Below are 14,071 nucleotides of genomic sequence, written 5' to 3' on the forward strand. Positions count from 1 at the left end.
AACGAACCAGACATAAAAAACACAAGTCGAGTATCTGGTATCCAGAAAGCACCCAACTGGTTTATGGAAATATAGCCACATTCTGGCTGATATTAGTACTTCGAATCTGGGATCAGCACAGGAAACTGACGATGAGATGACTGCGTGGTGATCTAGAAATCTCATCACGCGATACTCGTCTCATCGCCAAGTTTATCGCAGGTCACCTCTCTCCTGACTGGATGGTTAGGCTTGTACCGACGTCAGTGTAATATTTTCTATTTTGTGTTTCAATTTAATGGATTACAGTGTTTGTGTTTTGATGAGATCTTGAAAAGAAAAGAGATGCAGGTTACTACTGCACAGTGTGAGACCGACTGCATATGCGCGTGACTAATTAATTCCATCCTCAATCACCAAAACTCGCATCACTTATGTGGACAAGAATGCACACAAACATGGTTTCCCCGAGGTCAAAATTTCCAAAAAAGAACCCATGATCTAGTGTGTATGTCCCGACGAGTCTCGAATCATCTCAAACTATGTTGTCCAGCTTCGGCATCACAGATCGCCCTTCGCAAACCGAACAGCGTTCCTACGACCCCGCATCTTTGGATATTTGCGGGCCTCCAGCGAAATCGGATGACTTCACCTCCTCGACATCAGAAGGACTCACGACGCGGGCTCGAAATTCGACGACGGCCCTCGATCGAACGGACGACTGGAGAATCCGGCCACACAGGCTGGCCGATGGCACAATCGGCGACCCTGCTAGTGTTTACACTTCCATCAGGGGCATGTCGGACACTGACCTGGACTTGTCAGATTCGGTTGGCGCTCCGCAAAGCGCATCGTATCCTCAGTGTGTTGATGTCCTCGGACTATGCCAGGATCTTCAAGGGCATAGCCATGGGTCTCAGCCTTTTCTCATTTCACCAAGTAACGGTCTTACCATTTCCCAATGGAGCGATTTGCAAGGTTTCAGCAATGCAGAACTTGACTTGTCCCAAATTGCAACAAACCTCCTCTCCTCTAAGGACAGCAGTTTCGAGAAGAATCAAATTCATGTCGATCTGGGCTACAGTTGGTTCACTGAAAGGGGACCCAAGCGCAAACACGCATACATTTGGCAATGCGTAAGACTGTTCAGGAACTGTCGTGTTCCCAATGCTAACATTTGAGGCTTAGTGCAATTGCGGCCAGGGTGGCATCTCCATCAAGTCTGAAGCTTGCCGTAGCTGTGGTTATCCTCGCTGCGCTTATTGTCCCGTCTCGAAAGTCCGTGTTTAGCACGCCGAACTCGCGGATACAGTCTCGAATACGAATGGCAAGCTGGAAGATGGGTGGAAGTGATGATTGGGAGGGCTCGTTGTTGAAAAGCTAATGGATTGGTAGGTTTGCAATGAACTAAACTTATGAGTGTCTCCCTGACGATAATAGGAGTGTTTCAGCGGTTCACCAGTAGGGCGATTGTGTGAAGACGTCCTTTACACCAAGATCCACGCATCAACCAGGCCACCAAATATTCCGGGCATTCAAACCGGAGACATAATTTGAGTCTCTGGGTCGAGATAACAGCGCGATGGAACGAGACTATTAACTCCCAGGTTGTGAAACTCATGTTTCAAGGATTGGGTGCAGAGCGAGGTATAACTGCAACAATCCCTCAAGTGCTAATGCGATTTCCAAGCCGAGTTTTGACGTTTTTAGATTTAAATAAAACATAACGCTCATTATTCTAGTCGGGAAATTCAATCTCTCTCGGCTTGGCGTCTAAGATGAAATCAGGTGACGTGGGGAAAACCTCGGATGAAAGAAACCCGGCCGCCAAAGTCCAGCCAGCCCTACACCGGGGTCCGACCGAGCCGGCCAGAATACCGGACTACATTTGTTGTCGCCGTGAGCTGCTGCTAATCGTACATTCGAGTTTTGTCTTTGCACACCTACCCAAGTCTTCGCGTCATTCTACTTCCTGCAGGGCCCTCCTCACCGACAATGCCTAACTGGGACACGTCTATTGGTTCGTGCTGACGGACAATCTCAACTGCCTTTCTAATAGGCCGTTCCCAACTGCAGCCTGCTTATCATTTTCAGTCTCACCCGACATGCAAACATGCATGCATGCTGTCTGTTAATGCACCTATAGAAGTTTGTTGGGCCACTACTTTTGCTTGCCAATGAGATGTCGGCTCCATAGGCCCTCTTGGCGAGGAACTCACGAATAGTAGCGCAAACGTTCCATTGGGAGAGGCACGTCTATGCAGAGAAGACACCCTAGTCATCGTGTATCGAACCCTGTTCACGGACGAGCGGAAGAGAAGAGGGGGTGTTCTTCGGGCACACATGAGGAGGTAAACACACCGCAATGGTCAGCGCCCAACTGACTATGACATAACCATTTTTCCTTGGAAAGGGGCTCGGTCAAAGGGAGCCAAGATCGGCGCCGTTTTCAATCAACAGCTGTGCGGTTGCCGATTTGTCTGGTGTTTGGGTTTGCCTGATTGCCTACGGCCGCCTCACCTGTCTTCTGATACCGCAAACCTTATCAATTCGCGCATGACTACTCGCCTAGCACATCGTGTCGGCTTCAAACGAGCGGTTTTGGGCGAGGAATTAATTTACGCCTGTTCGTGAGGGTGTGGTAGCCCGAGATTCTTCAACGAACCAAGCGGCTGTGGTTTCTCAGGGCTGTCTGCCATGTGTTCGCTGACCTATGAGGGCTATCCTGCTGCATCTTACCTTCTCGTAACGCCCGAACCTCGGTACTGTCCACGAAACGGGGATTCGTGTTTGTCTCGGAGTGGCCAGTAGAAAAGAATCTGTCACCGATATCGTGTTCCAGCGTCTTCACCCGCACCCATTTGATCTTGCACTTTCAGCGTCGCCCTGTAAGGAAATTCAAATCGTTCAATCATGTAAAAGGACTTGTTTTCAGGCAGGTCAGGTGGGAGAGAGGTTGGGCAGCAGTGTAAAGAGCCAACCCGATCGCGTTACTATTGGTTCGCGATGTGAGGCGAGGTGTGGAATATTCCCTCTCCTACTGATGTCAAATACGAGAGCTCGTACCCCATCTCTCACGACGTTGCAGAACATCTTTGTTAAAAATGATATCTTTCCATCTTACACTACCATGCATGAGCTATGCACCAATATTCAACGCGGGTTAGCCAAAATCCCGCCTTCGTTTGGGATCGACCAACGGTTCCGGAGCAGTGGGAGGACGAACCTTTCATCAACGGCCAAACCAAGGGCAATACTACAGAAGGAGGTTTGCTCGAAGCCTTGCTAGACATACCCGACCATTCTTCCAGAAGGAACTACGAGCTCCCTATTTTTGAACGCATATTCAATCAAGAAGCACTCCAAAAGATCAGTGACGACGATTACGAAGACCCAACCGCCTTGGCAGTTTGGATACATGACAGAAATAGCACTATGAACAAATCCCGCTCTTACAACGGAGCTATGCCCACAAAGAGGTTCGACAAAGTTTTGAAGCAAAAGGTCTATCTTCCAACCTTCTTCCTGCCATTGCTTGTATGTGAAAAGTAGTACTAATACCATAAATAGCGTTTCTCGGAGCCGGACGAAGTTGATGCACACATCAGACGCATGTGAGCTTCTACTGTTCTTATTCTCATCCATCCACGTCATTAACACATGCCAGATACTTGCCAGACCCCCATCCAACCACACTAGGGGTGCTTGCCTTGAGTTCATCACAGCAACAAACCCCTATGATCAGGAAGATGCTCTACCAGCACCTGAGGGCGGAAACCTCACTGTCGGTAGAGTTTGGGGTACGTGAATTTAGCCCCCAAGACGTAGGACATTTACCCCGTTCTTGGTACCTAACGACCATCATCTACAGCTTGGCGGAAGAACCTTCACATTTGAGTCGAACATCCCGTTCTTTGTGGTAAGACGAAGCAAGGTGGTAAAGAGTGACGGAAGAAAAACCTCCAGCGGTAGTCGGATCCGCACAACTCACGATCTTTCTTTCCTCTCAAGATCCAATACACGATCCAAAGACGAGGGAATATCTGATGTTCTCCATGAATGTCACACCTCGATGTTCATGACTGGATGGAACGTGAACTTCTGGACAGCAGTCTGCCTCAATGACACTTACTACTATGACGACGATACCTTCGAACATAACGAGGACATGCTGCGGCATTACCACAACTGCGGTCCACCGGATGAACTAAATCCACCCTTTGATCCTCTGAGCATTGGCAATCTAACCGCCGACGCTACATCTCCAAACGACCCCAGAGAGTACTTTCTGCTCATCCTAAAGCACAGGACTCAAAAGTTAAAAGAAGAGTGGGCAAATGTTCTTCTTTTCCTGGAGGAGGGAATCCATCAATACGTACGTGCATTCTCATTAGAACTAAGAAACGCCTGTTTTCTGTATGTGTAATCTGGAGGGGGGCATCAGGTTATTTATCACCTTCGAATTTTCATCGAGGCTTTGCCGGCTGGTCTCATCGTTTACTAGCTAACACTGCCTCGTTGCTCGGTGTAGCTTGCCGACACACATATCCCACTCGTACGGGGGACCATGACCCTAGGCACCGTCGATGGCCACTCACAAGCAGTTGAAAGTGACGAGGCATGGGTCAGGCAAATAAGCAACCTCTTGAACAAGCTCATAGCTGCACTTTCCAAGACAATCAAGGCGTACCAAAAGTTCGACTCAAGAGACGCAAGTTTGATCATCGTCCCTTCTCATCCTGGACATCCTAGTAGAACGGAAAACACCAATCATTCGATTCAACGAATAGTTGATGATCTCGAAGGGTTTCTTGACAGGTTTAACGACTTGAAGAAAGAGGTGGATGATTTCAAAACACAGGTACTTCTCATCTTTACCTATGGTGGTCCATTTACGTGTCGTCACTTGAGACATCGACCTCGAGTTCTTGAGCGTGTTTATGGGCTGACACAACTCCTAGATTGGGCTGCATGTTGCTGTGGACGGCGGTCGGGCCATTGGCTTGCAATACTGGAATGTTACAATAGTAAGTCGAAGTTCTTCCTCTGTTAGGTTTCAGGTATCAAGAGAGAAAACAATAGCTAGAAATGGCACGCCGCGGAGGCCTGTTTCAGAACCTGCTAACCCAAATCTCATCTTTCCAAGCTCCACTTCGTGTCTCCCCTTGCTGTTGCCAGCGGCATAATGCAGATAGGCATCGGCATCACGCCTTCGCTGGCTTCTTTCCTCGTACTAGCCCTCGTCGTAGGAATACTGACCTGGTTGATTAAGCCGTTGTTGAGATTTGTTTCACAAACGCGAATCCTGCACTGGATGCCCTTCAGACTGTTGTTGTTGGTACTCTCTGCATTTTGAATGAGGGAGGATGCCAGGATCTCGCGGGTTGACATGTCTCTCGCTCTGGATCCACGCGAGCACGGGAAATTCCGGAAGAGATACATACGTTGCTCACCAACGTGGCTCTGGAAGATGTCCCTAGGATGGTCGAGATGCGAACCCAAGTGTTGCAAGGCTTCGTCTTTAAACAGTCTCTGGTGCTAAAGATAAACTTCTATGCTGTAAATTGTATGACATCCGATAAATAATTCTCAATGGTGTGGTTATCAGAGCATGTCATCAGTTGGCCTTCCGAGCCAGTAAGGCTCTCAGCTTGTCTCATTACCTCCTCCCCCCCTCACCCACCTATTGTGCGACATACGGAAGGTCACCTGCATCCTGCGCCACATGCAACCACTCCGCAGACCAGAAAACCCAGGTACTTCTTCTCTCTTTCTCTCTCTCTCCGTTCTCTCATGGGCTTGATTCTTCTTGTCCTGCCCCAACATCCGAGTGCAGCCAGCTCTCTCGATTTCTCGGGCCGCAGGACTCCAGATCATACGAAGAAGCACAGCGTCAACATCACCGTACCAGTGCAGATCAAGGAAAAGATCTCTCGTACCAACTTGCCGACTTTGGCAGAGGTTGACAGCATATATGCAACTCAGCCTTCCCGCTCCGCTCCACTACAAAGTCTGTCAGAAGTGACACAAACAGCCCTGGCTCTCCTACATTACAACCTTTGAGCGTGACGTGACGTCGCGAGCATCGGACAGACTAGGAACACCAAGATACTAAGAGGTAAATTGGAACGATTCCATCGTCCAGAGACGCAACTGGGATGCAGACATCATCAAGCGGCCTCGGGCCCGACGCTCGCCTCTACGCCGGTATTTCATCATTTCGCCGATTAGAAGTTCCAGAGCCTCTTCAGGAGTTGAGCTCCAGGGTTCCCAGTGTACTTTGGCTTTGGTCATGTGTAAGTATTGCAAAGCCCTGCATGGTCTTTTCTCGGGGCTGATATCACGCAGTGTAATTGCGGACAATCGGGCATTCCCATCAACACAGTCGCGTGCCCCGTCTGCTCATACAGCCGATGCGCGTACTGCCCTTTACGGAAAGTGAGGAGGAATATGGCTGGTGAGACAATTTTATTCAAAGAGCAACAAGTGCCTTTTGCTGGCTCGTCTGAGAGGGAAGGCGATGGGCGAGGGCCAAGAGTAGAAGCGACTGCCACTGAACGACGAGTCGACGGTTGTTGGCACTTAACCAGCTCTGTCTGTCACATGGGGGGCCAGGAGGCACGCACGGAAAACTGGACACCGAGAAGTCGCTTTGGACCTCTCGATTACAAGTAGGTGATGGTTGGCCGAGGCAGCTGTTCCTAAAGCGGCAACCCGGTCTATCCTCCAACGGGAAGAACCGGTGTGGGTGGTAAGCACTGCAAAGAGCTCATGCATGGAGTACACGTCATCGCACATGTGAGGGGACATAAGACGTAAGGCGAGGAAGGCTGGGCGTAACGGATGACAAGGTTTGGGAAGAGTACGGCCGAGATCTAGGACAGGGTACCGGGAAGAGAGAGAACAGAAGCCGTGAGGCCCTAGTTAAGCCAGGTCAAGCCACGGGGGATAAATCTTCAGTCACCCACCACCACAACAGTCCTTGGGAGTGATTCCAAGATCGAGAAACAGTCGTCCGTACTTTATGACTAGGCAACAAAGCACCATCGTTCGAATCACAAATTGGGTAGTAGGGAACATCCTCCAAATGATGTCCAATAACACAACTTTCTTCTCAGTCCCGAGAGAGGGTGTAGATAGGGACCCCCCCCCCAACCCCCCCCCATTTTCCAAATATAGTACGCAGCCAGCTATCAGCTTGTATACAGAGGGGAATATGGAGTATGGCCCTAGCCTATTCTAGTCTTTATCCAAACCACGGGGGTTCGGATTGCTTACTACATGCCTAGTAATCACCCCACGCCAGCACCATTGGTCGTCGTTCGACTTCATACTGACTTCGTCACAAAAGAACCAGCCAATATGCAAGATGACTCTAAAAACCAGTTAAAAACCACACAGTGGGCTTCTATCGTTGCAACTAGAAAGAAAACACCATGTTGTCGCAAATACCTTAAGCGTCCCGTAGACTCGCCTCGATCCCTTCCTAGTCCAGCAGAACTTTTCACACTTCATCTATTTCAAGAAGGCCAGGGTACTTGCGAGGTCATCATTGACACCGTCCGAGCCGGCGCCCCAAATGTTCGCAACGGCGACATGGCTTAGGCTGCACACTGCCGCCGTCGCGTTGCCGTCGCGCCAAACCGACTTCGGAAGACGTTTGAGCTCCGATCCCAGCTGCAGGAACGATATGTCGAGAGAACGATGAATGAGTACTCCGACTGTGTGAACAGGGCCCTCGGTCTCGTCCGTGGTCGTGTCTAGGCGGCATGTCACGGGGGGCCCTTGCCAAAAAGACTCCGGTCAAACGATCATGTGCCTCCAAACGCCAAACAGTTTGTAAGTCAATACTCTCAGCCTCGAGCTCAGATCGGGCTTTTCAGGCAACCTGGTCGACAGTCTGTGGCTCATAGGGTGTTTTGATCAGCTTGCCGGCGAGAAGGAGCGAATTCCAGGCGTATTTCTCCCCGAACTGGAGAAAATGTCATAGCGAATGGCTTCTGGGATGGAAAGGGGTGTTGTTAAGTGGCCGATGAAAGAGATTTTGATTCGGACATGATGTTGGGTATTTAGCTACCTCGGTTATGGCTCTTGAGTGATGGTCAACCAGACCTTGTAACACGGCCATTAGTGATTCCGATCCAAGAACACAAGTACAAATTATTATGCGATTGCAGTATTATCTTCCAATCTTGATGAAATTGCCCTCACGGGACGGTATTCGAACTGTGTGGCTTCACGCAGTTTGTTCTGCCCTTGTTCACACGATCTCCATCGACAGCCCGCAAGCCTTCATATCCGCCAGAATCGATTCCATGGGGGTGAAATATGTCACGTCCGCCGGCAGGTCATGGATATAGTCATCGTCCTCTTTCAGCACTTCCTCGCGCTTTATGCCTCCCGACACCATACCAACGGCCCTTCCCTCTAGGTCGAAGACACAAGCACCGGAATCGCCTTTCCTGGCGAAGGGGTCGGATTTTTGCATTCTCTCTGCCACAACGCCAACCTCCCGAGAGATTAATGGGGTGCCGTCGTGGGAAACCCTGCGGACGACAGACTTGGCTTGGTTGACTTCCCCGAATGTTACTCCCGATGTTCGGCCGCTCATTCCTACGAGGCGACGAAACCTCGTCGAGTTCTGAAGCTTGGAAGCCGCGACGATGCCATGTATATGGAGAGTACCGTCTTGGTCGAGGTCTTTGATCAAGACAACCAAAGCTTGAAACCGACGCTCCAGCTCTTTACCGTCAATGTAGACGCGGTTGGAAAGCTCGGAAAGGCGTCTCTCGTGAGAGTCAGCTCTCAACCGTATGAGGCACCAATCGCTGAGGAGTCCCGAACTTCCCACCGCGTACTCGCTGGCGTACGCGACGTCGCCAAGAATCCTGGCCTCCAAAGCCTCGCGAAGGGTAAAGTGCTGTAAGACGGCGCTGATCTCGTTAACGTTTTGCTGGCATTCGGTGATAATCTTGTCGTCGTAGGACTCTCCCGTGGCCTTCCCGTCCCCGCGGAGCACTTTGACCGACTGGTATTTGAGGTCTTCAAGGTCTGCCACCACGGCCTTTCTGGTCCTCTCTGGCAGCTGGATAACAGACTTGCCAGGCAACGACCTTTCTCTCGGCAGAAGACAGCCTGTTTCAGACTCGTCATAGCAGACATGTCGACACGTCAAGGCAAAAACCTCGTCAGGATCACCACCGGTTCTGCGCAAGTAGATGCCTTTTGTGCCTTCGCGGCGGGGCTGGTCCAGACTGGCGATGCTCGTGCCGAGTTGATCAGCAAGCTCATACATGTAAGGTCTCAAAAAGGGACGGTGCTGATGAGAATCTTGCTGTAGGACCGCGGGAGTGGAGGCGAGGTTAACCAGCGTCGACTCCTTGATCTCGCAGTGAACGTCGTCAAATCCGTGTTCAACAAGGGCGTTTCTGCAGTGGAAGGCAACCTGGTTGCCCATCACCCACGACAGGGTGTCTGCCAAGACAGAGATCGAAACAATCACAGGCATCTCTTCACCGTCGTACCCGATGCGGAGGATATCGATTGCCTGCCAGTTGACCTTCTCCCGGGCGAGAATACCCAATATTTGGTTTCTTAGTGAGGAAGGTTCGTCATTCCATTGGCTGACTATGGCATGCTCGCCGACGACAGCCAGAGTTTTCTTTGGTGATGACCAACTGTCCTTCCCGTCCTTGAACGAAGTGAAGCTGGATCGTGCTACGAGCTTGGGGTGGCTGAAAAGGCCGTTGTAAAACCAGTCGCGCTCGTGCTCGGTTGGTCGACGCGTGAGGTCCATGTCGGGCTAAAGAATGGAGCTGGTGTGTAGGTAGGCCTTTGCTGATTTGGGCGTTCTTCTTGACTTTTTTTCCCCGCCTGTGATTGAGCCGCTGTAGGAGGAGAAGCTTGTATGATCGCGATGGAGAAGGCCATGGTGTATGGGGGACGGACAGGACGTTATGATATAGCAGGGCAAAAACCTATCTCCATCAGCGAGGGGCCCTGGTGGCAACCAGCCGGGGGAAGACGGTGGCTTACCCTGAAGCCACGAAACTTTAAGTCGAGAGAACCAGGATGGGGCACTGCGCAAGGAGGGAAGAATGACTGCCGTTGATGGGGCTAGTGACTGGTTTTCTCGGGGCGTGGTAGAGGGGAAGTCGAAGCCGCGGCCGTGAGGGTTACCATGTTCACAAAGGTTTATGAACGCACAATCTGGATACAGCCTGGTCTTAATTAAGTTCCATTTCTGCGACTACTGCGGTAGCAACTTTACTACCAACATTGAATTCACCTCAGGCATGGACTCTAACTAGGCAAAGGGCGATTGCACAGTGAACTAGGACTGCTCTAGACTCAGTCAATTCAGTAGACCTAACGCATACTAGGTTGTCTATTAGGTCTGTCTAAAATACTTCATGGTTCGAAGAATGGCTTGAACGGACGCTGATCTCAACTTGATGCACGACGCAACCCGGAAGCTGAGGGGGAATAAACGCACGATGGCAGTCGACAGGGTGGTTGACCCAGCAAATCTGCAGCACATTCGGCTTTGCGCGGACACAAAGAAAACGAATGCCTTGGTTCTTACGAAGGTGACGCATTGTGCAAGCCTAGCTACGTTTTTTTCGGTTTCTCGCGCGATCAGTTTCTCATAATTACGGGGTCGGGAACGCTCAGCCCCCCCTCCAAGCAGACGGTCCGAATATCGTCGACTCGTGATTCTCATAATGTGTTTCGATCAAATCATGTCATTCCTGCTTACTTCCCGTGCTCTAGGTTGGCAACCGCTTCCATCTTCTGGAGGAGCGGGGCGCTGTCAATGTAGACTTCGAACCGTTTAATCTTCCCGGCCTCTTCTCCCTCCGTGACCACAGTGGCAAAACCAGCAGCCGGTATGGTGATGTCCTCACTGTCGGGGTCGCCCTTTGCCCGGTACGTTATGTCCACGGTGAGCCAGACTCTATCGTCCACCTTGTCTATGCGCTGTCAGGCCCGTCCGTGTCTCGATAGTCCACGACCCCGGACTCAAAGGACATCGTCCCAGGGGGCTGGCTACCTGCGACTTACCCGCTTGGCGGATGAGGTGCTTCATGTAGGCAAGCTTCTCAAAGGTGGGGATGAAGGACTGTTTGATGGCGTCCAGCCCCTCGGCGACGGGGTAGTTGGCAAACTTGACTTGGGCATCCTGCGAGTATATTTCGTGGAACTCCGCAACACTCAGAGAGTCGTGGACTTCGTGGGACTTGGTTTTGGTGTATGAGCATGGGAACTGAAGAGCGAGCTAGGCACTGGTTGTAGGAGGGTCAAACTCACACGTCGCAGCCATGCGAGCACCTCCTCGGGAGTATGGGGAACAGAAGGCATGGTGTTGGTTGTATCTAGATTCAAACGCACAGCTGTCTTCAAGGCCGCTACAGGAACACTGCGAATCGAAATAGAAGACCTCTTTTAGAATATGTAGTTGATTTTGTCTCCGAGGAACTCGCCGGCTGACAAATTCCCGCCTGCATCCAAAGGATTCAGCTGACAAATGTCGTCCAGGTCGCGATCCTCTAAGCGGAGATTGCGCGATCAACCACTTCATCTAGGAAACCCCGTGCCCATCTTGTTGGTACGGCGGTATCCTTTTTCTCTTCTGAAATCCTCGTGAAGCCTCGTACTTTCTCTTCCCTGGGCTCCATTCGCCATGTGTCTTCCCGATGAGAACCCATGGTGTTTATTTACTGCCGGGAAATAAATTCGTATGTATTCACAATTCTTTTGCAGAGAATATTCATAGTCCGGCCGCAACACTCGGTGTACTTGGGCTTTCATAGCCCATCAATGTCACACAGTGGAACCGGTTTCGATGGGCGCATCCACCAGCACCTCCCCAGGGAACGGAATCTTGGCCAGCCCACGAGCCCAATCGAGGGCGACGATGGGGGCCGTCTCAGCGTCTCGGGACCACCGCAGCTTCTTGACAAGGTTGCCCAGCCGTCTCACGGCGTGGCGATTGCAGGTGATGGTTGTGTGGCCCGTCTTCCAGCCAAACAGAAAAGACGAGCAGTTGGTCTCGTTGAGGGTCGGTTCTACCGCCATCACTACCCTCGGCAGCGTTCCCTTGCGTATCTCCTCTTGAACGTGTTCCCTGCGGAAGTCTTCGACAATGCGGATCGGCAGCTGCAAGTCGTCTGGCACTTTGTGACAAGAGAGCTTCTGCAGTTCGGCGATGAGATTCCGGCGCCGTCTCTCGGTTGACTCGTCGTCTCTTTCCTCCATGGGCCACCCGTCTTGCCGCAGGACACGGTCGAGGAAGGCCGTTTTGTCGTCTTGCTTCCCCCGGAGAGTCTCCTGACCCAAGAGAACTTCCAGCCTGGCAACCTCTGACTCGGTAGATGCGTCGTAGACCATTCGAAGACACGTTTCTGCGGCTTCCCGGGTGCAGACGAGCGTGTGGCCGCGAAGGACGGGGTAAAGGGACTTTGGGAGCCTGGGACCGTGCTCTGCCTCGTCCGCGACGTCTTCGAGGATTTTGGGCCGCCATTTCCTCTGCGAGCCCTGATTGTGAGAGATGTCCGTCGTCAAAGCGACAAATATGGATGTGTCAATATTGAGAACCGGTGTCAGTGGCGGCGTGCTTGCTGTGTTTCCGAGACTGAGAAGATTTGACACAGCGGTCTCGAGAGGCGGAGGCGCGGTCTGGCTCTCGTCGGCGCACTCCAGAGCGAGGGAAATCGCGTCGTCACCTAGACTCTCAATGCCTTTCAAGAACCTGTCTATGGCAGGGACTTTGCCGAGATGAATATTGGGAAGAACGATGCGTATCCGGTGACGATATCCCCCGTGAATATCTCGAGCAGCCGTCAAGAGCTGCTTGGCGCACTTTAGGACCTCGATTTGAGTTTCGTCGTCGTCAAGGACCTCGGCCAGCTCTGGATCATCATCGTCCTCGTCCTCAGGTTCATCATCGTCCTCGTCCTCAGGTTCATCCCAGGGGAAGTCTGCCTCGGCCATCTGGACCAACAGTGCTCGCTCGGTCGTGCTGAGGACCCTCATCCACTCATGCCCGTTCTCAACGATGGCGCTGATGAAAACAGAGCTCTGCACGTTCTGCTTTGCGTAGGGCACGGCGAAACGGAACCAGGTGACGGAACGGCATTTCTTGATGGCGGACCAGTGATTCTCATACGATGACAGCTCCCCTTCCAGCAGCCTAAAATCCCGAAGCATGGATCCCTCGGCTTCCGAGCCGGGCTCGCTTGGTTCTTGGCATCGCTGCAACAGGGACTCGGCGCGGTGATGCTGGGTCATGTTGGCCTGCCAAAAGGTGCTGAAGCCGGGGATGTAGGCATGCCAGTGATTGTTGACTTTCGTAGCTTGGGCCTCCACGGCAAAACGAAGTTGTTGAAGCTCCTCGCACAGCTTGCCACTTCGGCTTATGAGATCCTCGGCCGTCTTGAATAGGTCTTGGGGCTCCGTGACGCTCTCGGACGGAGGCGAAGTCTTGCGGGATCCATTCTGGGCCATAGATGGGTATGCGGTGTTGCTTATAAGAGCAGTTACTTTGTATCTTGTTGTTGGAATTTACGGCAATGTTCAGCTCGATTCAGCTTGGTGGCAAGACGAGATGATGATGTGTCGTTAAGCCAAATGGAGGAGCGAGGGAATATTGGGGCGGATGAGTCATGACGTGGAGAAAAGGAGCCTGCGATGGGAGAGCGAGGTGCACGTCAAGATAGCGAGTGATACGTGCAGGCTGGTTTTGACGCGAATAGCTGCATCAAGTCCAGATGACACCCCACGAAAAATGCAGCTCGTAGTCTTTTGGAGTTTGACTTGGAGATATTCCAAGTGATGGGAGCCTGGGAGAACAAGCCCCATGCTGAGTCATCTTTCGTCTGTCCCGCATGTGATTGGAGGAAAGAGCTTATGTGGATCGGTCTAGTCTGGGCGTAGGCTCACAGTCTGGGCACTGTCACGAGGTGGGTTTCTGGGACTGTCTACACTGTACCTTATGTCATCAGATTATGCAGTTCACTTATTACCGATTATCACCGAATTCCCTCCTGCCTGCATAACATCGACAAGTCGTCGTTCATCGTCGTCAAAATTA

At 51.6% G+C, this 14,071-nt stretch overlaps 5 protein-coding genes across 5 annotated transcripts; 2 read left to right on the forward strand and 3 right to left on the reverse strand.

Moving 5' to 3' along the window:
- Positions 1–521: 521 nt before the first annotated feature.
- On the forward strand, positions 522–1,269 carry CH63R_10461 (uncharacterized protein; the record flags this gene model as incomplete). The annotated part of the gene is made up of 2 exons (XM_018305435.1): positions 522–1,115; positions 1,168–1,269. 2 exons carry the CDS (start codon positions 522–524, stop codon positions 1,267–1,269), a joined length of 696 nt encoding a protein of 231 aa, XP_018154859.1.
- A 1,851-nt stretch (positions 1,270–3,120) lies between these two features.
- CH63R_10462 (uncharacterized protein) lies at positions 3,121–6,042 on the forward strand (the record flags this gene model as incomplete). The annotated part of the gene is made up of 7 exons (XM_018305436.1): positions 3,121–3,516; positions 3,647–3,783; positions 3,851–3,898; positions 3,952–4,354; positions 4,655–4,840; positions 4,941–5,006; positions 5,722–6,042. 7 exons carry the CDS (start codon positions 3,121–3,123, stop codon positions 6,040–6,042), a joined length of 1,557 nt encoding a protein of 518 aa, XP_018154860.1.
- Positions 6,043–8,239: 2,197 nt separating this feature from the next.
- Positions 8,240–9,775, reverse strand: CH63R_10463 (uncharacterized protein; the record flags this gene model as incomplete). The annotated part of the gene is made up of 1 exon (XM_018305437.1): positions 8,240–9,775. One exon carries the CDS (start codon positions 9,773–9,775, stop codon positions 8,240–8,242), a length of 1,536 nt encoding a protein of 511 aa, XP_018154861.1.
- A 959-nt stretch (positions 9,776–10,734) lies between these two features.
- On the reverse strand, positions 10,735–11,340 carry CH63R_10464 (uncharacterized protein; the record flags this gene model as incomplete). The annotated part of the gene is made up of 3 exons (XM_018305438.1): positions 10,735–10,952; positions 11,044–11,218; positions 11,290–11,340. The coding sequence occupies 3 exons, from the start codon at positions 11,338–11,340 to the stop codon at positions 10,735–10,737; spliced, it is 444 nt and encodes a 147-aa protein (XP_018154862.1).
- A 462-nt stretch (positions 11,341–11,802) lies between these two features.
- CH63R_10465 (uncharacterized protein) lies at positions 11,803–13,485 on the reverse strand (the record flags this gene model as incomplete). Its single annotated transcript, XM_018305439.1, has 1 exon — positions 11,803–13,485. One exon carries the CDS (start codon positions 13,483–13,485, stop codon positions 11,803–11,805), a length of 1,683 nt encoding a protein of 560 aa, XP_018154863.1.
- Between the last annotated feature and the right edge of the window lie 586 nt (positions 13,486–14,071).

The sequence above is a fragment of the Colletotrichum higginsianum genome, assembly GCF_001672515.1.
Source record: "Colletotrichum higginsianum IMI 349063 chromosome 7 map unlocalized unitig_7, whole genome shotgun sequence".
NCBI classification, from domain to species: Eukaryota; Fungi; Ascomycota; class Sordariomycetes; order Glomerellales; family Glomerellaceae; genus Colletotrichum; species Colletotrichum higginsianum.